The sequence below is a fragment of the Pongo pygmaeus genome, chromosome 1 (assembly GCF_028885625.2).
Source record: "Pongo pygmaeus isolate AG05252 chromosome 1, NHGRI_mPonPyg2-v2.0_pri, whole genome shotgun sequence".
NCBI classification, from domain to species: domain Eukaryota; kingdom Metazoa; phylum Chordata; class Mammalia; order Primates; family Hominidae; genus Pongo; species Pongo pygmaeus.
Window position 1 is genome coordinate 21,059,339 of NC_072373.2, and position 24,014 is coordinate 21,083,352.

Here is a 24,014-nt window from a genome sequence, read left to right on the forward strand (position 1 = left end):
TATGTGTTAGAATTTATTTGATGGTCCAGCACATTAATGACATCATGTAGGGGGAAAATATCCTCCACTCCATCAATTCTTAGTTGAAACTGACCCCTGTTATAAAAGACACATTAGCAAGAGGCACAAATAGCAGCTTACTAGCAGCTACCTTTCCTAGATACACGGGTGGCCCCCAGAGAATGGGTAGTCCTCAAAGAGGTGGCTTTGAATTCCCGCTTTTATGGTATCTTCAACAAAGAACAGTAAATCTGCAGAGAAGTGACAAGATAAGAGAGATGAACTCGGAGTCTCTAGGAGCAGCAACTTGGAGAAAGGCACGTAAAGGACACCTGAAGTCTAGTTAGTAGCCCTTGCTAGTGCAGATCCCCTGGTAGCATCTCCAGTCAATAAAGGTGCAAAGTTGTCTTCAGTGCTAACCTCCCTTCTCCCTGGTGAAGTGGGGTGGGGGCTGGATGCCTTCTGTAAATCCATGTCCTGCTTTTAGCCACCCAGAGGGAGGGCAGTGAGCTCTCCTGTATACTTTCTTCTCCATTGCCCTGAGCCCAACAATCCCTCATCTTGCAGGAGGCATATTCTGGTCTTCCACTGGAACAAAATGCCCCCTAGGGGTGACTTAAGAAGACGGCAGGGTGCAGAATCTGAGGCTACAAAACAAGACTAGAAGAAGACTTGGCTGGGGAGTCCAGTCTAGACTCAGGTTAGCTTTTTTTTTTTTTTTTTTTGGAGGTAGTATCTTGCTTTGTCACCTACGCTGGACTGCAATGACACGATCACAGCTCACTGCAGCCCCGTACTCCCAAGCTCAAGCGATCGCCCCGCCTCATCCTCCCAAGTAGCTGGGGGACGATAGGCGCAGGCCACCACGGCCAACTTTTTAAATTTTTTTGTAGAGACGAGGTCTCGCTATGTCGTGTCACCCAAGCTCGTTTTGAACTCCTGGCCTCAAGTGATCCTCCAGCCTCCTTTGGAGGACACAGATGGACAGGGACCCAGTGGCCAGCTCATTTTCCCATCCCGGCCTGGGAAAGAAGCGTCAAATGCACTCGGGAAAATAACCCACTTCACCTAGTTAATGTCTTGGGCGGTTCTGGGAAAAGCGTTTCTGCGCAGTCCAGAGACCTGGACCTCCATCTCCAGCCCGCGCCCCACGGAGGCGGCACCGGAGCCGGCTTCCTTAGGTGTGTTGGTGACGTGCTGGGCGGGTCCGGCGGACCAGCCTCGCACCCCCTCAGGCGCAACGCGAGTGGGCTCCGTCTTGGGTTCCTGCGCGAAGGGGCAGCCCAGGCTCAGGGCATGAGGCGCCAGGGTGCTCTGCTTCACGGATGCCGGGGTACCGCAGTGCTGGGGTGCCGGATGCAAGGGTGTCAGATGGGGTGCTGCTGGGATTATAGGGGTCACCAGTTGCAGGGATGCTGGGGGTGCTGGGGTTACAGGGGTGTGGGGGCAGAGGATATGAATGCAGGGGTGCAGTGGTACCCGAGTGCAGAAGTGCAAGGGTGCCGGGAGCAGAGTTGTCAAATGGTGTGGTGCTGAGTTCACAAGGGTGCCAGGGATAGAGGGAAGCCCCGGCACCAGAGTGCAGGAGTGTTGGGATGCTGGGGCTGCAGGGGTGCCGGGGAAGATGGGTACACAGTGCAGGGGTGCCGCGGTGCTGTGACGCCCCGATACTGAGGGGTGCAGTATCCAGTTGGTTCTAAATTCATTCTCACCGGCCTCACACCACAAACCAATTGGCTGATGCGCCTTCTCGAGCTTTCCAAAGCCACCCTTCATTCCGTTGCCTCTCTGCGACCCTCGGTTTTGTTTTTGAGTTTGGAATTTGTTGTATTTCATGCACGTTTGCGCCTTAATGTTTTCTCCCCAATCTTTGCATGTCACCAAGATTTCCCGACACCCGTGTGGCACAGGGATGAGGCTGCTTCGGGGTTTGCGGGGTGGAGGAAGCCGGCTTGCGTGTTCCTCAGGGTAAATCGGGGATCAATCCAGCTCCCCTCCCCACCCATCCCCCGGAGTCCCTCCCCCAACTCCTGCTCCCCTACCCGCCACCCTCCCCCCACCCCCCTTCCTCCCAGAGTCCCTCCCCGCATACCTCTTGTCTCCCATCTGAGAGCCCCTCCCCTCCCAACCCGCCCCACCCCGGTACCCCCTACTTACCCACCTCCTCCTGCACTCCCCCTGCACCCCTCCTAGCCCACCGTAGGGCACCCCTCCTCACACACTCCCCGGCTCTCCCTTCCCTGGTGGAAACCACCTCTCCTGGTTAAATAATAAATATTTATTATTTATTACATAAAATTCCCTTATGTCTCGTGATAGGTACGTTGCCGATTTCCATATCTTCTCCAAATGCTGCTTGAAGCCACCAGCTTCGCAGTCAGCAGCCCGTAAGATATTTAACTGTAGTACGTAAGAAGAGAAATCTGTGGTATAATATTAGCTTGGGGAGGGGAGATCACTGGCTCTGAAGAGCTTTTCGCGAAAAGCTACTGTAGGGCAGGAGCTGCTTCGCTGGGTGGACAGGGCACCAAAGGCCGCCGTTCAGGTTACCCCAGACCCGCTGCTCAGGGAGCACGCCTCGGGTTCCCAGGCTGGTGCCCTCGCCCGGACCTGCCTCTGCTTCACTGATTGGCTTTCATGCTCCTGCTTTGCTTCTGCATCCACACCACCTGTCGCTGGCATTTGCAGCTCTTTTCTAAGTGCTGAAATGCAATGGAAATGAGCACAAAAGCTGCTCCTGCGGACGTGGGTGCTGGGAATCAGCCGGTGTGCTTCCTCGCCTTGGTCAGAGGGCCTGCCCTCTTGGGCGTCAGGTCCCCGGGGGCACCGGCCTTTGTCCCCGGTGATCCGAGCGCTGGGCTGGGGAGCCCCCAGGTGCTGGCCCGGCGCAACCCAGTGCCTTTAAGCAGGGTGGGGGCGCGCCGGGAGGAGGTTGCTCTCAGGAGTCCCAGGAGTCGCCCCTGATGGAAAAGCGCCTTGGCTGTGGCAGGAAGGCCTTTGTCCATAGGATATCAACTGGAAGCCCTGAGAAGCGCAAGGCTGCCCACACCCTTTTTTCCTTCTTTGCAATCCTGCAAGCATTACGGGAGGCCCCAACGTTCCCTGCAGAACTCCACAGCACACCTTGTCATTTCAGCCACCCCCAGTTCCTCCGCTTTAAATCCCACAAGGTTCCCTCTAGTTCTTGAGAAGCCTGGAAGCCTGTCCTCTCTGTATCTGCAGGGTGTTGTCCCTCACACAGATCCCACTCTACCGGTGGGGTCTGGATGGAGCATGTGCATTTGCCATTGCAACGTGCAATTTTATTAAATGCTTTAAAAAAATAGAGACAGGGGTCTCGCTATGTTTCCTAGGCTGGTCTTAAACTCTTGGACTCAAGGGATCCTCCCGCTTGGGTCTCTCAAAATGCTAGGATTACAGGCCTGAGCCACCCTGCTGTGCCTGTGTTAAATGCTTGTTTGTAAGACTTAAAGGGACCTGGCTTCTTGGCTGGTGGGAAAAGCGCTCACTGCAGGAAGCCCTTATCCTAGTAGAGAAGGATACATCATCTAGAGCTGCACAAAAATCTAAGGTGTAAAGATGGACTGATTTCATGCATTCAGTTATTCATTCAACACATTTGTGGACTGCCTTCCAGCCCAAGTACTGTACTCTAGAATGATTAAAGAAGTGGTGGGGGCAGGGGGGAGGTGTTTATTATTTTTCTTAATCATCTAAACCTGGTCACTAAGCTAGAGGCCACTGTTTCTTTCTTTTTCTTTTTTCTTTCTCTTTCCCTGTCCTTCCCTCCCTCCATCTCCCCAACTGTCCCTCTTCTTTCTTTACTTCCTTCTTTCTTTCTTTTCCTTCCTTCCCTCTCTTCTTTTTTCCTTCTTTTCTTCACATGAGGAAAGCTTCGAGTTTACTCCATAGTGTCCGTCTGCCAATACATCATGTTGGTCTTGATCCGAGACACTGTCTCAATTGGCTCAGGCTGTTCTAACAAAATGCTACAGAAGGGGAGACTTAAACAACAGAAATTTATCAAAGTCTTGGAGGGAAAAGAGACCTGTGTGGGAAACATAGAAAAACCCTGTCTCTACAAAAAAAAAAAAAAAAAAAAAAAAATTAACCAGGCATGGTGGCACGCACCTATAGTCCCAGCTACTTGGGAGGCTGAGATAGGAGGATTGCTTGAACCCAGGAGTTTGAGGCTGCAGTGAGCTATGAATCACACCACTGCACTCTGGCCTGGGCAACAGAGCAAGACCCTGTCCCCCCTCAAAAAAAAAAAAAAAACACGCACACACACACACAAAAGACATTTAATACAAATTGCACATTACAGTTATACAACACATACATTTTGTGTCGTTGTTTTCCCCCAAAGAGTGCTGATTATCCAAGGCTAGCAGTCTGAGATCAGGGTGTCAGCAGGGTTGGGTTTTGTGAGGTCACTCTTACTGGTTTGCACCTAGCCATCTTCTCACTCTGTCCTCACATGGTGCTAGAAAGTGATATCCTAAAATGAAGACCTCAGAAGCAAAAAACATTCTCTGATCTCCCGCCTTCCTGTCTCAGTCCCATTTTCCCCCAAACTGGCCATAGAAACTAGAATCCCTCTTCCCCAAGGCAGGTCATAAAAACCGCAACCCCTTTTCCTCAAAGCCAGACACAAATCCTAAAAATATTACTCTAACTCCTGCCTTTCTGTGCAAATGCTGACCATAAATTCTCTGGGCCACCTTGTCTGGTTGTAGGTCATAAGACTCCCGTTCCACAGAGGGTCCTGTCTCATTCCCAAGAGGAAGGAATGCCACGCAGAGAGGCCAAGAAGAATCTAGACAGACAGGCCTTGCTGGATGTCCCCACTCAGTGTATTAGCAGTAGATCCTGCCCAATCCTATTTCTACATAGCAGTCCACATTTTGCTGAACCTAAGCATTAAAATAGACAGCTTCTTCTGTATTCATTCTGAAGGCTTTTATGTCACACAAAACTATGATCAAATGAATGTGTATGCCTTTTCTCTTTTAATCTGTCTTTTGTCAGCTGATTTTTAGTGAACCTTCAGAGGGCAATAGAAAAGTTTTTCCTTGGGCCCTGCAGCAGAGAGAAAGAGAAAAGCAAGTTGTCTTGTGTCTCTTCTTATAAGGGCATGAATCCTACCATGCCACTCCACCCTCATGACCTAATCGTCCCCCAAAGGCCCCACCTTCTAACACCATCACCCTGGGGATGGGGGTTTTCAACCTAGAAATTTGGAGGGAACACAGACATTGAGTCCCTAGCAATCACCACCCATGAGAACCAGGGCTGATTTCCTGACACCACCAAGCAGCCACCATATGGTAGGTAGAGCAAACCCTAAATCTTAGTACCTGAGAGACATATTCTTACCCAAAGTCCTTAGAATGCCCACCTCCTGTCCCACTCCAAGTTTTGTTTCAAACCTTTCCACACCAGTAGGAAGCCAGGAAGCCTTAGTAAGAACCTGGTGGGAAGACCAGCATCTCACTGGGCTGGCAGGACCAAGGCAAGCAGTGCTATATGTGTACATATATTAACACTTGTTAAACCATGGTGAGGAAGGCTTCATTCAGGACGATGGAGTAGGATTAGGACCATTGCAGTGGGATTCTGCAGCAGGGTAGAGAGATTGGGCTCAACTCTGAGTACTGCACTGACAAGTGGAAATTTATAGACAGGAGTAGGGTAGATCAGTGGGTAGAACAGTATTAAGAGGAGACATCAGGGCCGGGTACGGTGGCTCATGCCTGTAATCCCAACACTTTGGGAGGCTGAGGAGGGTGGATCACTCGAGGTCAGCAGTTTGAGACCAGCCTGGCCAACATGGCGAAACCCTGTCTCCACTAAAAATACAAAACTTAGCCTGGCATGGTCATGCATGCCTGTAATCCCAGCTACTCAGGAGGCTGAGGCAGGAAAATCATTTGAACCCGGGAGGCGGACGTTGCAGTGAACTGAGGTTGTGCTACTGGGCAACAGAGCAAGATTCCACCTCAAAAAGAAGAAGAAGAAGACATCAGGGATGAGGGGGATTCTAGGTAAACCAACCTCACAGGGCTCTTGTTGGAGGCAGGCAGGGTGATCAGATATCACCTGGGGATGGAGGATGAGGAACCCCATCAGATAGCACAAAGGGCAATCAGATATTCAGAATCAGGGGTTCTGGTTAAACTGACTTAGCGGGGCTCTTCCTAAAACTGGATTTCACAAGAAAGTGCACAGATGGACCCAGGAGGAGGTTCTGGAGCCTGACCAGAGTTTGGCCAAGCAGAGAATCTTTGTCAAAGGGCTGTTTGAGAACTAAAAAGTATTTATTAAGTGGTTACCTAGCCAGCTCTTAGTGAGCACTCTAGAAATGCTTGTTAAATCAACCACATATTTCAAAAGGAAACAGATAAAGTGCTTAATGCTGGGTATGCCCAAAGCCACTCAGGGAACCCACAGTCTCAAGATGCCCAGAAGACCTCAGAGGACAGACTTGAATGTAGAGGGTACTGCCTCAGCTCACAGGCTTATTCACAAGCAAATATTGACTGGGCCCCTGCTGGTGCCACACTCTGTGCTCTGGAGCCTCAGACATGAAAGCCACATCCTTCCCTGTGAATTAAGCTTAGTCAGCATGCTGGTGGGAGACAAAGGTTCGTGCTACATATTTATGTGATGGATCTGCCCGGGGCATAGAGCAGGCTCTGCTGAGGTAGCCCAAGCTGCTTATGGCTGGATCAGTCCTAAGAAGGAAAGGCGCTAACAGGAATTAAGCACAAAATAGATGCTGGGCACCCTGCCCGCTGCTTCACACTCATTAATGCTCAGCAACGCTATCAGGCGGGCACTGGCAGCCTCATTTCACAGATGAGTGTATGGAGGTGTGGGGAGGTAAATTATCTGCCCCAGCTAGGGCAGATAAATGACCTCCGGACTAGGGCTTCTCAAATTGTAAAGTGCACACAAGTCTTTTTAAAATGCAAATTCTGACTCAATCAGATTGGAGTGGGCCCGAGATTCTGCTTTTTTAACCAGCTCTTCAGTTGAAGCTGAAATACACAACACCTTACGTTTCTTCATTGGGAATTAATATAATGGCGGGGAGAGGGGCGCAGCTCGGAGACAGTGCCTTCCATAAGCCTGCGCTCTGACGGAGTTAGAGCAATCACAGTACTCACCTCTCGGGGATACTGGGAAACAAATGAGATCGTCCATAGCGAGCCCTTTGCATTACGGCTGTCATTTCGAAGGGGTTTGGGGAGATCTTAAAAACAATAGGAAAGACTAGGTTTCATTTGAAACCCATTCAATTTCTTTCTCCAGTTAAAACTCTGCCTCATGACTACAATTCCAATTGAAGTACCTTAGCATGTTTTCTGTACTATTTTCTGTATTTCGTAACGAATCGTTTGGATTTACAATTGAATTCTGAGAAGAATGCATCTCTTTGATCTTTGGAAGAATGGAGGGAAGGGCAAGAAATGAAGGGTTAAGGTCGTTGCAAATTGCCATTCCCACCGCCACCTCCCCTTCTACATAAGCACTAACTACCCCTCCCTAGCTGTGGGCCTCAGAAAAAAAAATGCCCCCATGTATGTGCCTCACAGCCAGAGAAGACCTCAATTTGGGGTTGCAACCGTTTTTCAGTTTCTCTTTAGCTACGTCCAGATCCCATGCGGACACAAAAATCTCCAGGTTTAAAACAAAGGCTTTGAACAAAGATGCGCAACCTCAGCTCCGGCGCGCGGCGGATATGCCTTGGGATTGGTTGGACAACAGTCCAATAGGAAAGAAGAACCGGACTCTCCTATTTACAGAAATTCCTCTCAGTGGCGGCCGCGGCGTCAGGCCGTCCAATCAGACACTACAGATTTGGAGCCTTAATTTGAATATAAAGATGGCAAATAGCCCTGCCCGCCCCGCATCCGCGTTCGTCTAGGCGCTCTTGTCACCTCGCCATGCCGGAGCCATCGCGGGCGGCTCCGGCTTCTAAAAAGGGCTCCAAGAAGGCCATTACCAAGGCGCAGAAGAAGGACGGCAAGAAGCGCAAGCGCGGCCGCAAGGAGAGCTATTCTATCTACGTGTACAAGGTGCTGAAGCAGGTGCACCTCGACACCGGCATCTCGTCCAAGGCCATGGGCATCATGAACTCCTTCGTCAATGACATCTTCGAGCGCATCGCCAGCGAGGCCTCCCGCCTGGCGCACTACAACAAGCGCTCCACCATCACGTCCCGCGAAGTGCAGACGGCCGTGCGCCTGCTGCTGCCCGGCGAGCTGGCCAAGCACGCCGTGTCCGAGGGCACCAAGGCTGTCACCAAGTACACCAGCTCCAAGTGAGGCGCGTCCCGGCGCCCCGAACCCAAAGGCTCTTTTCAGAGCCACCTCCAAGCTCATAAAGGAGCGTGCCACCTGGTCTGGTTGTGACCTGTGATTCAATTGGAGTAATAGGGGAAGGTAGAGTGAGCCGTGGAGGCGCAAGTCTTAGAGATAAAATTAGGCTTCTTGTTTGTAACGGCGTATTTCCCTTTGAAAGGCTGCGTTCGTCTTGTCTTGGCCACAGGCAAAGTCAGTGGGCGCAGTACAGGCGATTGCGCCATGGATCCCATCCAAAGATCTGTGTGTGGAGTACGCCCTGCGCGTGAGGAGCGTGGGTCACCTCCAGGAAGATCTTGTGCCACGTCCCGCCCCCAGTGCTTCCTGGCGGCTGAGACTGGAGGACGTGCTCACTGAGGTCCGGGGTTGGCGGTGAGGGGGTGATCGCGCCGTCTGGGCGCAGGCGCTTGGGTCCGTCCTTCTCCCCGCCCCTTTCCTCCCTCCTTAGCCACAACTAGACACTGTGAGCTTCTAGCCAAAACCATTTCAACAGCGTTGCGCCTAAGCAGCTCTTTATGCCACGCCTTCCTGCTTGAAACATCAAAACAGCAGGCTCACAGATCTCCTTATCACTCAGCTAAAATTTCCCCAATTAAGGGATTCTCGTATGTTACCCCAAAAATGTGTGTGTATATGTGTGTACGCATAATACACAGTGAAAGATTATTTTGAATAATGCAAATATGGTGCTTTTAAAAAAAAATTCCAGCAAATCATAGGAAAAATAAGTATGATCTCTGGGTGACACATTAAGTAAAAACTAAGGCATGCAGGCCTGACTGGGGCCCAGGCTGTCCTCCCCCTAAAAATATCCCATACCGGTGACACCCCAACCACGAATACCTGAGAGCCACCCACCCTCTAAGCAGAAACGTTGCCTGGAATTAGGATTCAGTTTCCAGGCTCAGTTCCCACTGGTAGAGGATGCACTCTACCCAGGCTCAGTTCCCACCGCACACTCCCAACACAGTGACAGCCATGCATTTATCAACATTTAACCTCTATGGTCTCATAAAGTATATCCATTTTCTTGGGTTAGTTTCTTCTTAAAGGGAGTTTTCTTTCCTCCAAATTCTTTTTGTAAATAGGCTTTATTTTTTAGAGCACTTTTTCAGAGCAATAAGCTTTTTTATTAGTAGTACATAATAGTTGTACATATTTGGGGGGTACATATGATATTTTGATATACGCATAGACATAACAATCAAACCAGGGCAACTGGGACATCCATCATCATATTCACCCCCTCTTGAGGTCGAGATCATTCCAATTCCTCTCCTCCAGCAATACAACTAATTATTGTTAACTACAGTCACCCTACTTTTCTAACCAACACTAGATGTTACCATTTCTTCTAAGCGTATTTTTGTACCCATTAATCAACTTCATCTCTTCCTTTCCCCACCACTCTTCCCAGCTTCTGGTAACCAGCAATCAACTTTCTACCTCGATGAGACGCATGTTTTTAGCTCCCACGTATGAGTTAGATCATGCAGTATTTGTCTTTCTGTACCTGATTTGTTTTACTTAATATAATGTCCTCCATTACCATCCATGTTGCTGCTAATGACGGGATTTCATTTTTTTAATGGCCAAATAGTATTTGAATGTGTAAATGTACCACACTTTCTTTATCCATTTATCTACTGATGGGCACTAAGGTTGACTTTCTACCTTGGCTATTATAAATAGTGCTGCAATGAACATGAGACCACAGACATCTCTTTGATATACTGATTCCCTTTCTTTTGGGTATATACCCAGCAGTGGGGTTGCCGGATCATATGGTAAGTCTGTTTTTAGTTTTTTAAAGAATGCCCATATTTGCCTCTATAGTGGCATACTGATTTACATTCTTACCAGCAGGGTACAAGCATCCCCTTTCCCTGCGTTCTCACCAACATTTGTTATTTTTCGTTTTTTTAATCAAAGTCACTTTAATTGGAGATGATTCCTTCCAAATTATTTTATTTACTGTGTAATAATTAGCAAATCTGACTTGAAATTTCCATCTGAGATGGGTGAGGGGCAATCTCTTAAATACATGTCAGATTGTATGCCAGTCTGGAGGGATTTTGTAGGCATACAATCTGACATGTATTTAAGTGATTGTTGCTCACCCATCTCAGATAGGTGAGATGAACCTTAGTTTAAAAATTTGGCTTAGTTTAAGAATCTTGGCATGTCTCTCCAACCCAGAAAATGCTTCCATTTTGTTGAGTGAGTACTAACTCCCTTAGTCTCTATGGATTCTCACATATTTGATGTGCACTCCCTTCATTTATCATTAACATTTGTCTTTCTCTGTTGTAACACTATAATTAGAGAAATGGGTTCTGGACACGATTGCTCTGAATTTTCTCCATTATAAAATCTTAGTAGCAAGTATCCTGTTTTACCTTCTTTGCCTCTCCCTTAACAGATTCCTGTCCTAGGAGAGATGGACAAATCCCATCCATTCTGGGCCTGGGGGTGCTAATGCAGCAGGAAAAGACAGCCTGTTTTTACTTTAAGTTTGTGCCAGGGGAATCAGAAGGACTGAGACATGATTTGACTGACGTTTGACATTATCCATCACAAAATGCCTTCTCAGAGAATTACACTTGGAAAATGTCATGAAATGTTCATCTTGTGCCTTGATTTGATCTCTGGCACTAACCAGTGTTGTTATCTTGTGCTAACACAATCATTCACTCTCTCTACTGGAGACTGGTTTCACTTTATTAAACCTACGTTTTAAGTTCATTAAGGTGGAGAACTATATGGGTCTGTGAGAGTAGTTTCACAACTGCAAATGTTTAAGGTATTGACTTCCAATCCATGCTGTTAGGAGGCTGAGGGCTTGGATGTTCCAGTCATTGGGCACCTGTTTCATAGTGGAGAGGACTGGATTCAACAGCTTTTCATACAAATCCTATATTTCTTGAAAGTACTAAGGGTGTTGACAAGTCCCACTTACTTTTGATGATGGATAACTGTTTAATATTTGGATTATAACTAGGGATGCAAAGAATTGAATAAAATGCCTATGACAAAATTGTCATTCCTGTGTATTTTTTGTAAATTTTTTTTGGAGCATATATCAAAACAAAACAGAATGGAAATGACCCCGTGCACTGCTAGCATTGTAACCATATGGAAATGATCCCATGCTGTGCTAACATTGTAACAATATGAACACTGCATGTGTGCAGTATTTTATGAATTGATTATACTATCATATTGATATTCCAAAAGGCACCTTGAGACTGATGTGAGAATTTTGATTTTTAAAAAGTCCCATGTTGGTATTTGTATCCTTGCAACTATTTTAATTGAAAATAAAAATATTTTACATAGCTTTAAAACATGCGAGGTTCTCAAAGATTCTTTTAGAGGAATCACGCAGCAAAAAACGTGGGGAGTAGGGGACAAAGCCGTTTTGGTCGAGGATGTTCACGGTGACCTTTCCTTCCCCATCCCAGCACGCGACGGTTCCCTTTGGAGAAATGACTTGGGGGAAAAATATTTTTCATTGAATTTTATTAAAAAATTATTTCTCGACCAGGAGAAGTGGCTCACGCCTGTAATCCCAGCAATTTGGGAGGCCGAGGAGGGTGGATCACGAGGTCAAGAGATCGAGACCATCCTGACCAACATGGTGAAACCCCGTCTCTACTAAAAATTAAAAACAATTAGCTGGGCGTGGGTGGCGCACGCCTGTAGTCTCAGCTACTCGGGAGGCTGAGGCAGGAGAATCGCTTGAACCCGGGAGGTCGAGGTTGCAGTGGGCAGAGATCGCGCCATTGCACTCCAGCCTGGGCGACAGAGCAAGACTCCGTCTCAAAAAAAAAATTATTTCTCACTTAACTTTATTGAATTTTTATTCCCTGCTGGAAACGGTGACACAAAGGCTCAATACTTCGAATTTTCACAACGGTTTGAGGAAGCAATTACTGGAAATCTTCTTTTTCTAAAGAAGAAAAGCCAAGTCATGAAAACGTAAACGATGCCCTTTCCAGAGCGAAAACTCTTCGTGCCAAAGAGCTTTCCTGCGCCAAAATGGCACTCCCCAAATAAATGCCGTGAATTTGGAGGGGGTAGGAAAGGAATTCTGTGTTGCTAAGGCCTCGCAGAAAATAACGTGGCTGAAGAGGGAGGCAGCTACATTTGCTCAGAAAAAGGGAATTCTTTTCCTCCTAAATTAACCCCTTCCCCCACCCCCACTCCCATAAGGGTTAAAGTTACCGGCAGCTGGGGTCGCTTATTACATCCGGCTCCCCCGCGCAGGGCGCTGCTTTGACGCCGTGTTTCGATTCGGTATCAAACATCCTGCCATCGCAGTATCCTGCCAGGAAAATATCCTCCCGGAATGTTCATTGCTTAAATCTAAACATGTCTGTCTGGTCCAGGCAGGGATGGAAAAGTCTTAAGCAAATGCAGAGCCAGGCACCACCGCCAGGGGAAAGTGACAACACCCATAGCCTCAGAGCCCGTGGTCTTGCGCCACGTCTGGCCTCGCCCATGGGGGGCGGGTAGGGTTGGGGAGGTTGGCACAGGGTCTTTTTGGGGGAGATGACCCGCACCCCTCACCTGCACGGCGCACGCCAAGCTCAGTTGGACCCGGTCCTGAACCGGGAGCAAGCGCTCAACATCCAGGAATGCACCACTTGCTTATAAAAGACATCTGGGGCCGGGTGCGGTGGTTCACGCCTGTAATCCCAGCACTTTAGGAGGCAGAGGCGGATGGATCACCAGGTCAGGAGATCGAGACTATCCTGGCCAACATGGTGAAACCCCGTCTCTACTAAAAATACACAAAATTAGCCGGGCGTGGTGGCGCGTGCCTGTAATCCCAGCTACTCGTAAGGCTGAGGCACGAGAATCGCCTGAACCCAGGAGGCGGAGGTTGCAGTGAGCCGAGATTGCGCCACTGCACTCCAGCCTAGCGACAGAGCGAGACTCCTTCTAAAAAAAAAAAAGAAGAAAAAAAAAGAAATCTCATCGCGAGTTAATAGCTCCGCGCGGAAGGAGGGGGTGGAGAGGGGGGTCCTTGATCGCCTCCCAACATTACTGTGCTACATCACCTGAGCACTGTTTCTACCCCGATTTCTGTAACGAGCAGTTTTTCTCGTTCTCTGCCGGCGCGCGCGCGCACACACACACACACACACACACACACACACACGGCTCAGATTCGGCCGCACCCGGCAACCGCTAGGGTGCATGGAGACATATTAGGTTACATAACCCTTCACCGTGTTCGAAACCCTTTCTCGATCGTGTGGGTGGCTCTGAAAAGAGCCTTTGGGTTCGGGGCGCCGGGACGCGCCTCACTTGGAGCTGGTGTACTTGGTGACAGCCTTGGTGCCCTCGGACACGGCGTGCTTGGCCAGCTCGCCGGGCAGCAGCAGGCGCACGGCCGTCTGCACTTCGCGGGACGTGATGGTGGAGCGCTTGTTGTAGTGCGCCAGGCGGGAGGCCTCGCTGGCGATGCGCTCGAAGATGTCATTGACGAAGGAGTTCATGATGCCCATGGCCTTGGACGAGATGCCGGTGTCGGGGTGCACCTGCTTCAGCACCTTGTACACGTAGATAGAATAGCTCTCCTTGCGGCCGCGCTTGCGCTTCTTGCCGTCCTTCTTCTGTGCCTTGGTGACAGCCTTTTTAGAACCCTTCTTGGGCGCAGGAGCCGATTTGGACGGGTCTGGCATGATGGCTGAGTCTCTCCAAACAGAAACGCGCGGCGCTCGGAGTAACTCTATTTGTACGTTTTGTATTCAAATGAAGGCTCAGGATTTGCTCACTTCTGATTGGATCAAACGTTATTCTACGTCGTCGCTGGGAAAGGAATACGCAAATTAGGAGTGCCAGGTTCTTTTTCTGATTGGCTACCATAGCCATCCAATCGAACGCCGCAGTCTAGCCTACCTCTGTACCATACATAAGGGCTCGCTGGCCTTCCCTACCTTCTCGTTTTCAGTCTCGCTTTTCGGTTGTCGTTGTCTTTTTTTCCTGAATCAGAAATGTCCGGTCGTGGTAAGCAGGGCGGCAAGGCGCGCGCCAAGGCCAAGTCGCGCTCCTCGCGCGCGGGGCTGCAGTTCCCCGTGGGCCGCGTGCACCGGTTGCTCCGCAAGGGCAACTATTCGGAGCGCGTGGGCGCCGGCGCCCCGGTCTATCTGGCCGCGGTGCTCGAGTATCTGACTGCCGAGATCTTGGAGCTTGCCGGCAACGCGGCGCGCGACAACAAGAAGACGCGCATCATCCCGCGCCACCTGCAGCTGGCCATCCGCAACGACGAGGAGCTCAACAAGCTGCTGGGCCGCGTGACCATCGCGCAGGGCGGCGTCCTGCCCAACATCCAGGCCGTGCTGCTGCCCAAGAAGACGGAGAGCCACCACAAGGCCAAGGGCAAGTGAGGCCGCCCGCCGCCCCCGGGGCCCCTTTGATGGACATAAAGGCTCTTTTCAGAGCCACCTACCATCTCGAGAAAAGAGCCGCACTGATCCTGCAGTTCTTTATAGGCCAGAGGCCTGATCACCCTAGGCTCATGAATGAGCGCAGTGGCCATGGGGAAGGGCGCAACGGGAACCGAGACCCTGGGGACTGATTGGGCCGCATACTTGAGAGGTGGGCAACGTGTTCTGTTAACAGCAGGGTACCCTCGTCCACAGGTGGCCACCCCTTGCTCTTGAGTCCCACTCAAAACCTCTAGTAGGGTTTTAATAACGCTGACCGTAAAGGTGTATTCATAGTTACTAGTGACAAGTTCTCTTGACTCCGGCAAGGTTACCGTGTGGTCAAGTACAGAATGCAATTTCTTAACGATGTATCTGATATTAAATGTATTTATGATCTCTAAGTAGTTTGCACTTTAATTCTGAAGAGTAAGTCTGGATTTCTATTTAAATTGCTAAGTTTTAACAATGTGAGCTCCACCAGTGTTAAGATTTAATTTATTTGGCTGGGAATTCTAAAGGTCATGAGGAAAGGTTCAGTACTTAAAAGGAACCAGATTAGTAGATGCTGAAAGCTATAAACCTTTTAAGAAGACTTAATTTGGAATAGGACAATTATTTAAAGGAATTCAGTTTGTTTAATTCGGGTTGGTCAAACATTAATAAAAGATCCCCTTAAATTAATTGCTAAAATCGGAGAACAAAATAATTTGTACACTGTTTTTGAAAAGGAAAACTAAATTTGAGAGTTAAGCATATTTAAAATGAGTATTGTTAGAACCAGAAGAATGATGATACATGTGGTGTTTAGGAAAATAACAGTTTGTAACTACATTTTTCCTTATAAAAAGGAGGGTTTAAGAGCGTTGGAGACCTCCAGGCAAATTAACTGAAATGGCTGTGTTAATAGCCCCTAAATCCTGGAGGAGAGAGGTTCATTGACTTAATCCATGATAATCCTTAAAAAATGTTTGCCACAAAATCAGAGCTCAGAAAGTGTTATTCTTCTGTTGTTATCTGTACAGTTTTCATTAATCTATTTCTCAAAATATGGATGATTCCTACTTTTTTATTTTTTCTTTAATCCCCAATGTGCTAGTATTTAGTTGACACTTAGCAATTGTATATTATATGGGGTACATAGTGATATTTTGAATACAATTATTATCAGATCAGAGTAATTAGCAATTATTAAGTATTTATTGTAATAATAAATACAGGCCAGTAAGATGATTCAGGAATATTATATAATTTATATTTACCCTACTAAAATTGGGTCTACTCAAGTCAGGGCTTCCTGGACACCAGCTAACCACAAATCTGTATGTCTTTAGAAAATATCCCAGTGCTATGAAACTATTTGAACCAAAAATTGGTAAGCAGCTGCTCCAACAGTGTGGATCTAAACAGCACAATATTCACAGTGTGTATCACGAGTGGGCACCATTTCAGTAAAACAAAACTGCAAGGACTGGCCAGGAGAGGGTGTAGCCTTCCAGAGATCTTTTCATTATTTTTCTTGTGAAAGCTTTCATTTTCAGTTGAAATTAATCTTTTTGTATTTATATCTATGTAGGTCACTCTATCTCTTCAAATACCCTTTAGTGGTATTTAAGGTTTTTGCAGGGTCTGGGGGCTTAGGTGTTTCAAGTATCACCATGGATTTCCAGATTTTGTAAAAGGTGCTCAAATGGGGTGAAGGGGGAGGCAGCGTGGTGGGAGGGCTGCTTTGGGGTAGCACTGCGTTTGTTATCTCTGAGGCTATGGTGTTTCACACACAGTAATGAGCCACACAGGCTATTTAGTTTTCAGATAATTAAAACTTGATACAAAGATGTAGTTCCTCAGTCATCCTAACCACATGTGGCCAGGGATACCACGTTAGCACAGATACAGAATGTTTCCAGCATCACAGAAAGTTCCATTGGACAGCTCTGGTCTAAGATCTGGTTCTCTATCGGGTTATCTGATTCAGAAATGTAGTAAATTACCCAGTGCTCCCTGCTGTGGTAAGAGAAAGCTCATTAGACTCTTTTTTTATTTTTATTTTTATTTTTTTTAAGACAAAGCCATGCCCTGTGTCCCAGGCTGGAGTGCAGTGGCGTGATCTCGGCTCACTGGAACTTCTGCCTACCGAGTTCAAATGATTCTTCTGCCTCAGCCTCCCAAGTAGCTGGGATTACAGGCACCTGCCACCATGCATAGCTATTTTTTTTTTTTTTTTTTTTTTTTGAGATGGAGTCTCACGTTGTAGCCCAGGCTGGAGTGCAGTGGCGTGATCTCGGTGCAGTGGTGCGATCTCAGCTCACTGCAACCTCCACCTCCAGGGTTCAAGCAATTCTCCTGTCTCAGCCTCCGGAGTAGCTGGGACTACAGGCGCCTGCCACTATGCCTGGCTAATTTTTGTATTTTTAGTAGAGACAGGGTTTTACCACCTTGTTGGTCAGACTGGTCTCGAACTCCTGACCTCAGGTGATCCACCCACCTCGGCCTCCCAAAGTGCTGGGATTACAGGTGTGAGCCACTGTGCCCGGCCTCCCAGCTAATTTTTGTATTTTTAGCAGAGACAGTGTTTCCCCATGTTGGCCAGGCTGGTCCCGAACTCCTGACCTCAAGTGATCTGCCTGCCTTGGCCTCCCAAAGTGCTGAGATTACAGGCATGAGCCTGTAATGAAGCATCCAGCTTCATTAGACTCTCGCATAAAGAAGATATCACCGTATGGCCCTGCAATTCCAGTCCTAGGTATACATACCCAAGAGAAATGAAAATATACATTTATTCACAAACATGTACACAAATGCTCATGGCAGCATTATTCATGAAATACAGAAGGTAGAAACAACCCAAATGTCCATCAACTGAGGAATGGGTAGGCAGATTGGGATCTACCCAATTACAATGAAATATTATTCAGTCATTCAAAAGGAATGAAGCACTGACATGCTACTACAGGGATGAACCTTGACAGCATGCTCAGTGAAGTAAGCCAGATACAAAGGCCACAGATTGTCTGAGTCCACTGATAGAAATGTCCAGAACAGGCAAATCCACAGGGACTGAAGTCAGACTGTTGGCTGCCAGGGGTTGGAGGAGGGGAGTGCCTGCCTAGTGGGGACAGGGCTTCCTTTAGGGGTGATGAGGATGTTCTGGAACTAGACAAAGGTGGTAACTGCACAACATTGTCAATGTACTAAATGCACCTGAATTGTGTACTTTAAAATGGTACATTGCGTGTCATGTGAATTTCACCGCTCAATTTTTTTTAAAATCTGAACCTAATACACGAATGTGTACCAAATCATCATGGTAACCAGGAGAACAAGAAGGAAAGGCAAGAAAGCCTGGGGTCCCAGAAGGGCTGTGAGGAGGGTAGACCAGATGCCCGAGAGGAGAGAGGCCCATCCTAGTGCTTTTCAGGATGCCACTGGCCTACCCCAGGTATAAAGACGGGGAGCAGGGACTGCCCTTGGTGCAGCAGCAGCCATCACTTGGGGACCTTGTGGAGAGAAGAGGGCCCTCTTGGTGGCTGTGGGCAACTCATCTCTGCAGGGCTGGCTGTCTGTCCTGTGGACGCATCGTGACCTTTCCCTGCCCGCTGCATTCCCTGCCTGCTGCATTCCCAACGTGCACCCACCTTCACTGGAAGTTTGCTCGTCACACTTCACACATCCCTATGGGCAGGCACTTTATGGAGGAAGAAGAGAAAAGGAGATATGTCCCAGGAGGAGAATGCAGCTGAAGCCAGCCTCAGGAGTAACCCACAGAGAGACCTTGCAGTTTTGCAGAACTCTCGGCTTGGCTCAGCTGTGTCCCGCATCCCTCTCCTCCTCTCTCCTGACTGTGGGTCTCTCCCCCGATCTAGCTGGTCAGTTCCCACATGCTCAACACCAAAATGCTCGTGTCTTCCAGCTGAAAAACAAAACGAAACAAAAAAAACAACCACCCTCTTCCCTGCAATTTCCTCCTCTCCTGAGATGCTGCATTGAAGCATTTGTGATGCCAGTCCTTCAGGGAAGCAGTTTTGGGTACCTGCTCTGACCCCTGTCCAGTGTGGGTCGTGCTGAACTCGTCCTCATTGTCCCTGTCTGTTATCCCATCCCACAGGGGCCCCAACTCTGATCGCCAGAGTAGGTCTCAGGCCTGCCTGGAAGAGTCTCTAGTTTCCTGCATGCCGCTCACCAAGTGTCAGGGGCAGTGGGATGCTGGCCACATCTGTCCCACTGCTACCTGGTGGCAGCTGCTTCTGTGAAGGTGGCTGGGGATGCCAAGTCCATGGCACCACCTGGCTTCCAGACCCTGGACCCAGCAGCCACCCCTCGTGGAGCTGCCTTTGGGCCCCAGGCTGCCTTTGTTGCCCAGTGGGCTGTGCTCTCAGCCCACCCATGGCCCTGAGTGGGCCCTGCTGATCACCTGCTGGCTAGGCCCTTCCAGGTCTCACCTGCCGAGATAACAAACCAGCGCAAAGCATTGTGGCCAGTGGGCCTGTGGGGCCGGGGTGGGAGCCAGGCTTCCCGGACAGCAGGTGTCTAGTGAACAGGCTAGACCTGGCTCCTGGGCATTCGCCACCCACTGAGGGCCAGTGGAGTGTCAGGAGGGGTCAGGGAGGGGTTCAGCTGGTGAGTCAGCGAAGGGTCAGTGGAGGGTCAGGAGGGATCAGGGATGAGTCAGCTGATGGGTCGGGAGGGGTCAGCCAGAAGGTCAGGGATGGGTTAGCTGGTGAGTCAGGAAGGGGTCAGTGGAAGGTCAGGAGGGGTCAGGGTTGGGTCGGGGAGGAGGCATGAGGGGTCACCCAAAGGGTCAGGAGGGGTCAGCTGGTGGGTCAGGGAGGGTTAGGAGGGGTCAGCCAGAGCATTAAGAAGGGGTCATCAGTGTCTCAGCAGTGAGTTGGTGGTAGGGCCCAGGCCCCCTGGGGCCTTGCCTGGAAGCTGCTCACTGTACCTCAGGCCGCACGCTGGGAGTCACAGCAAGTCAGCAGGCCAGCCTGGTCTGGTGTGCTGAGGGACAGCTCCAAGGCCGTGTGTGCCAGGGCGGGGGGGTACCTCTCACCACTCACCACAGGTCCTGCGGGCTCCACCCTGACACTTCCTTTTTCCCATGAGCTCATCCAAACCACGACTTGAGTGACCACAAACCATGGACTGTGGACGTTTCCCAGAGCTCCAGGCTAATACTCACCCTCTTGATACTTGCACCTGTTCAAGGGGCCTGACTTCACCCTGCAGAGAATCCCACAGAAGGTTCTCCATGCCCCAGCCCCATCCGAACACTGAGACTTCCCCCAGTCATCCCCAGCCCAGTAATGGCTCCATCCTTCTTTGGTCACTCAGTTAAGTAAAATAGACAACGGAAGTTGTCCATGCAGGCTGCTGTAACAAAATACCACAGCCTGGGAAAGTTACAGACAACAGGGTTTAGGGCTCACAGCTCTGGAGGCTGGAGTACAAGATCCAGAGGTAAGTCATAAGTAGAGCTTGTGGGCCTCAAAGGCAGAGGTGGTCACAGGACCAAAATACTGAATATGCAGGAGACAGTGAGTAAACAGAATGCCTCAGGGCACTAAACATTGATGATTGCTAAGTATATAAGCACCACTTAATATGCAGGATCAGTAAATATACAACAGAAAGGCACTAAGTATTCGTAGTCATAAAATATACCAGAGACACTAAATATTCAGGATCACTAAATACATTGGAGGAAATAAATATCAATGATCACGAAATAGGGCGGGCGGTGGCTCACACCTGTAATCCCAGCACTTTGGGAGGCCGAGGCGGGTGGGTCATGAGGTCTGGAGATCGAGATCGTGCCATCCTGGCGAGCATGGTGAAACCCCATCTCTACTAAAAATACAAAAAAATTAGCCAGGCGTGCTGGTGGGCGCCTGTAGTCCCAGCTACTCGGGAGGCTGAGGCAGAAGAATGGCATGAACCCGGGGGACAGAGCTTGCAGTAAGAGGAGATCATGCCACTGCACTCCAGCCCGGGTGACAGAGCGAGACTCCATCTCAAAAAAAAAAAAAAAAAATATATATATATATATATATATATACCAGAGACACTAAATATTCAGGATCACTAAACACATAGGAGGAACTAAATATTAATGATCACAAAATATACAAGAAGCACTAAATATTCAGGATCACTAAATATATTAGAGACATTGAAAATCCAGGATTGATAAATGTATGAGAGGCACTAAGTATTCATGATCACTAGGTACACAAAGTGCACATAAATATTCATGGTGACTAGGTGTACAAGAGGCACTAAATATTCATGATCACTGACTATACAAGAAGCACTAAATATTCAGGATTGCTAAATTTATGAGAGGTACTGAATACTTATGACCACTATATATACAAGATGCAGTACATGTTAGATGTTAATGATCCCTAAGTATACAAGAGGCACTAAATATTAAGATAAATAAACATGAGGCTTAGGTATCTAGGATGACTAGATATGCAAGAGGCACTAAATATTCAGGACAACGCTAAGTATACAATAGGCACTGAATATTCAGGATACGCTAAACAGGCCTGGCTCATTTGAGGCACTTTGGGATCACCATTCTAGCCCACCTTTACGACATGGCCAGGACAGCCTGTGTCTCAGTGGCCACACCTGCGTGCCATTGCCCCGCACTCTTGCTCTCGCACCTGAGCCCTGGTCTTCGTAAGCAGGACTTTGTCCTGGGAAAAGTCTGACAGCAGAGAGAGACAACACCTATGGACACATGCACCCAGGATGGGGGTGTGGAGAGTGGTAAGTTGACTCACCTAGTGCAGGTGTGACACTCTTACTCTAAAATTGTCTGTGAGCCGTTCCATGCCACGACCTGTAGCTTCAAGGTGATTTTTCACGAGTCCTCTGGGCACAGCAGCTGTTGGAGGCGACCCCAAGGCAAGGGAGCCCAGACACACTACTTTCCAACGAATCACCAATTTATCTCCCTTCGTGGCACTGAGTGGGTGACTGTCACGTCACTCCTGCCACAAGCCGAGCTCTGGGAAGGCAGGAGAAACCCCACCTGGCTGCATTCTCAAGGACACCTGCACAGCAGATCAGTGCAACCAGTGGGACCGTCCCTGAAGGTGTGCGGGACAGCATGCTTGTGCATGATAGACTTGCCATCATCACATTTTTTTTTTTTCGAGACAGCATCTCAATCTGTTGCCCAGACTGGAGTGCAGTGCAGTGGCAACAATCACAGCTCACTGCTGTCTCAATCTGAAGTGATCCTCCCACCTCAGCCTCCTGAGTAGCTGGGACTACAGGCAGCCTCCCCAAACCTGGGTAGTTTTTTGTATTTTGTAGAGACAGTGGCTTCACCATATTGCCCAGGCTGGTCTCCAACATCTGTGCTCATGCATTCCTCCCGCCTTGGCCTCCCAATTACAGGCATGAGCCATTGTGCCAGGCCCTATCATCACAGTTATAAAACTGTCACATTTCCAACCCCAGGAGCTTTACCCACACAGTCTCAAAGCCCTTGCTTCTTGGAAAACCCCCAGACGCCTCACAGAGCCCTACAAAGAAAAGCCCCATGCTCTTTGTTGTTGAGAATGCTTTATCGGTCCCTTTTTATTTTTTCCCAGCTTTATTGAGGTACTGTTACCGGAAAGGGGTCTCAATCCAGACCCCAAGAGAGGGTTCTTGGATCTCATACAAGAAAGAATTCAGAGCAAATCCATAAAATGAAAGCAAGTTTATTAAGAAAGTAAAGGAGCTTTTCACAAGATGGCACTGAAAGCGAAGAAGGAAGCCCCTGCTCTTCCTAAAGCCGAAGCCAAAGCAAAGGCTTTGAAGACCAAGAAGGCAGTGTTGAAAGGTGTCCACAGCCACACACAAAAAAAAGATCCACATGTCACCCACCTTCTGGTGGCCCAAGACACTGTGAGTCCAGAGGCAGCCCACAAATCCTCGGCAGAGTGTCCCCAACAAGCTTGACCACTGTGCTATCATCAACTTTCCACTGACCACTGAGTCTGCCATGAAGAAGACAGAAGACAACAATACACTTGTGATCACTGTGGATGTTAAAGCCAACAAGCACCAGATCAAACAGGCTGTGAAGAAGCTCTATGACATTAATGTGGCCAAGGTCAACACCCTGATCAGCCTGATGGAGAGCATATGTTCGACTGGCTCCTAATTATGATGCTTTGGATGTTACCAACAAAATTGGGATCATCTAAACTGAGTCCAGCTGGCTAATTCTAAATATATGCATATCTTTTCACCATTAAAAAAAAAAGGAAGAAAAGGAATAAAAGAATGGCTACTCCATAGGCAGAGCAGCTCTGAGGGCTACTGTTTGGCCACTTTTATGGTCATTTCTTGATTATATTCTAAACAAGGGGTGGATTATTCATGCATTTCCCAGGAAAGGGGTGAGCAATTCTTGGACCTGAGGGTTCCTCCCCTTTATAGACCATACAGGGTAACTTCCTGATGTTTCCACGGCATTTGTAAATTGTCATGATGCTGGTGGGAGTATCTTTTACTTATAATTAATGATAATTAATGTATATAATGAGCAGTGAGGACGACCAGAGGTCACATTAGTTGCCATCTTGGTTTTGGTGAGATTTGGCTGCCTTCTTTACCGCGTGCTGTTTCATCAGCAAGGTCTTTGTGACCTATATCTTGTGCTGACCTCCTATCTCATCCTGTAACTTAGAATGCCTAACCTCCTGGGAATGCAGTCCAGCAGGTCTCAGCCTTATTTTACCCAGCCCCTATTCAAGATGGAGTTGCTCTAACTCAAATGCCTCTGATGGTATGATCCACAAATAAAGCTCATACATATTCAAGGTGCACAGCATGATGTCTTGGTACATGTCAAGTGGTGAAATGATTACCACAGTCGAATCAATTAACACACACATCACTTCATGTGGTTACCTGTGTGTGTGTGCATGCATCTGTGTGTGCAGTGACAACATGTAAGATCTACTCAGTAAATTTCATGTCCATGATATATTATTAACCAGAGTCTCCATGCTGTGCTTCAGGTCTCCAGAACTACTTATCTTTTAGCTGAAGCTTTGTACTCCTCCTCACCCAACCCCCGACTTTTTTGGATTCCATATACAAGTTGGCTCATGCAGTATTATTTGTCTTTCTGTGCCTGGCTTATTTCACCTAGCATAATGTCCTCTGGGTTCATCCATGTTGTTGACGTGGTTTCCTTCTT

At 48.4% G+C, this 24,014-nt stretch overlaps 3 protein-coding genes and 1 pseudogene across 3 annotated transcripts; 3 read left to right on the forward strand and 1 right to left on the reverse strand.

The window, feature by feature from the left end:
* Nucleotides 1–7,934: 7,934 nt before the first annotated feature.
* LOC129041289 (H2B.U histone 2-like) lies at nt 7,935–8,382 on the forward strand. Its single transcript, XM_054496742.2, has one exon. It carries the CDS (start codon nt 7,953–7,955, stop codon nt 8,331–8,333), a length of 381 nt encoding a protein of 126 aa, XP_054352717.1. The 5' UTR covers nt 7,935–7,952; the 3' UTR covers nt 8,334–8,382.
* A 1,094-nt stretch (nt 8,383–9,476) lies between these two features.
* LOC129041282 (histone H2B type 3-B) lies at nt 9,477–14,062 on the reverse strand. The gene has a single exon (XM_054496729.2). The coding sequence runs from the start codon at nt 14,060–14,062 to the stop codon at nt 13,682–13,684; it is 381 nt and encodes a 126-aa protein (XP_054352704.1). The 3' UTR covers nt 9,477–13,681.
* Nucleotides 14,063–14,374: 312 nt separating this feature from the next.
* LOC129041279 (histone H2A type 3) lies at nt 14,375–15,210 on the forward strand. Its single transcript, XM_054496714.2, has one exon. The coding sequence runs from the start codon at nt 14,375–14,377 to the stop codon at nt 14,765–14,767; it is 393 nt and encodes a 130-aa protein (XP_054352689.1). The 3' UTR covers nt 14,768–15,210.
* A 7,345-nt stretch (nt 15,211–22,555) lies between these two features.
* LOC129018976 (large ribosomal subunit protein uL23-like) lies at nt 22,556–23,013 on the forward strand (annotated as a pseudogene).
* Nucleotides 23,014–24,014: the final 1,001 nt, after the last annotated feature.

Excerpts from the sequence above, each read along its gene's own strand:
- LOC129041279 (XM_054496714.2), top strand. The coding sequence starts at position 14,375 with ATGTCCGGTCGTGGTAAGCAGGGCGGCAAGGCGCGCGCCAAGGCCAAG.
- LOC129041289 (XM_054496742.2), top strand. The coding sequence starts at position 7,953 with ATGCCGGAGCCATCGCGGGCGGCTCCGGCTTCTAAAAAGGGCTCCAAG.
- LOC129041282 (XM_054496729.2), bottom strand. The coding sequence starts at position 14,062 with ATGCCAGACCCGTCCAAATCGGCTCCTGCGCCCAAGAAGGGTTCTAAA.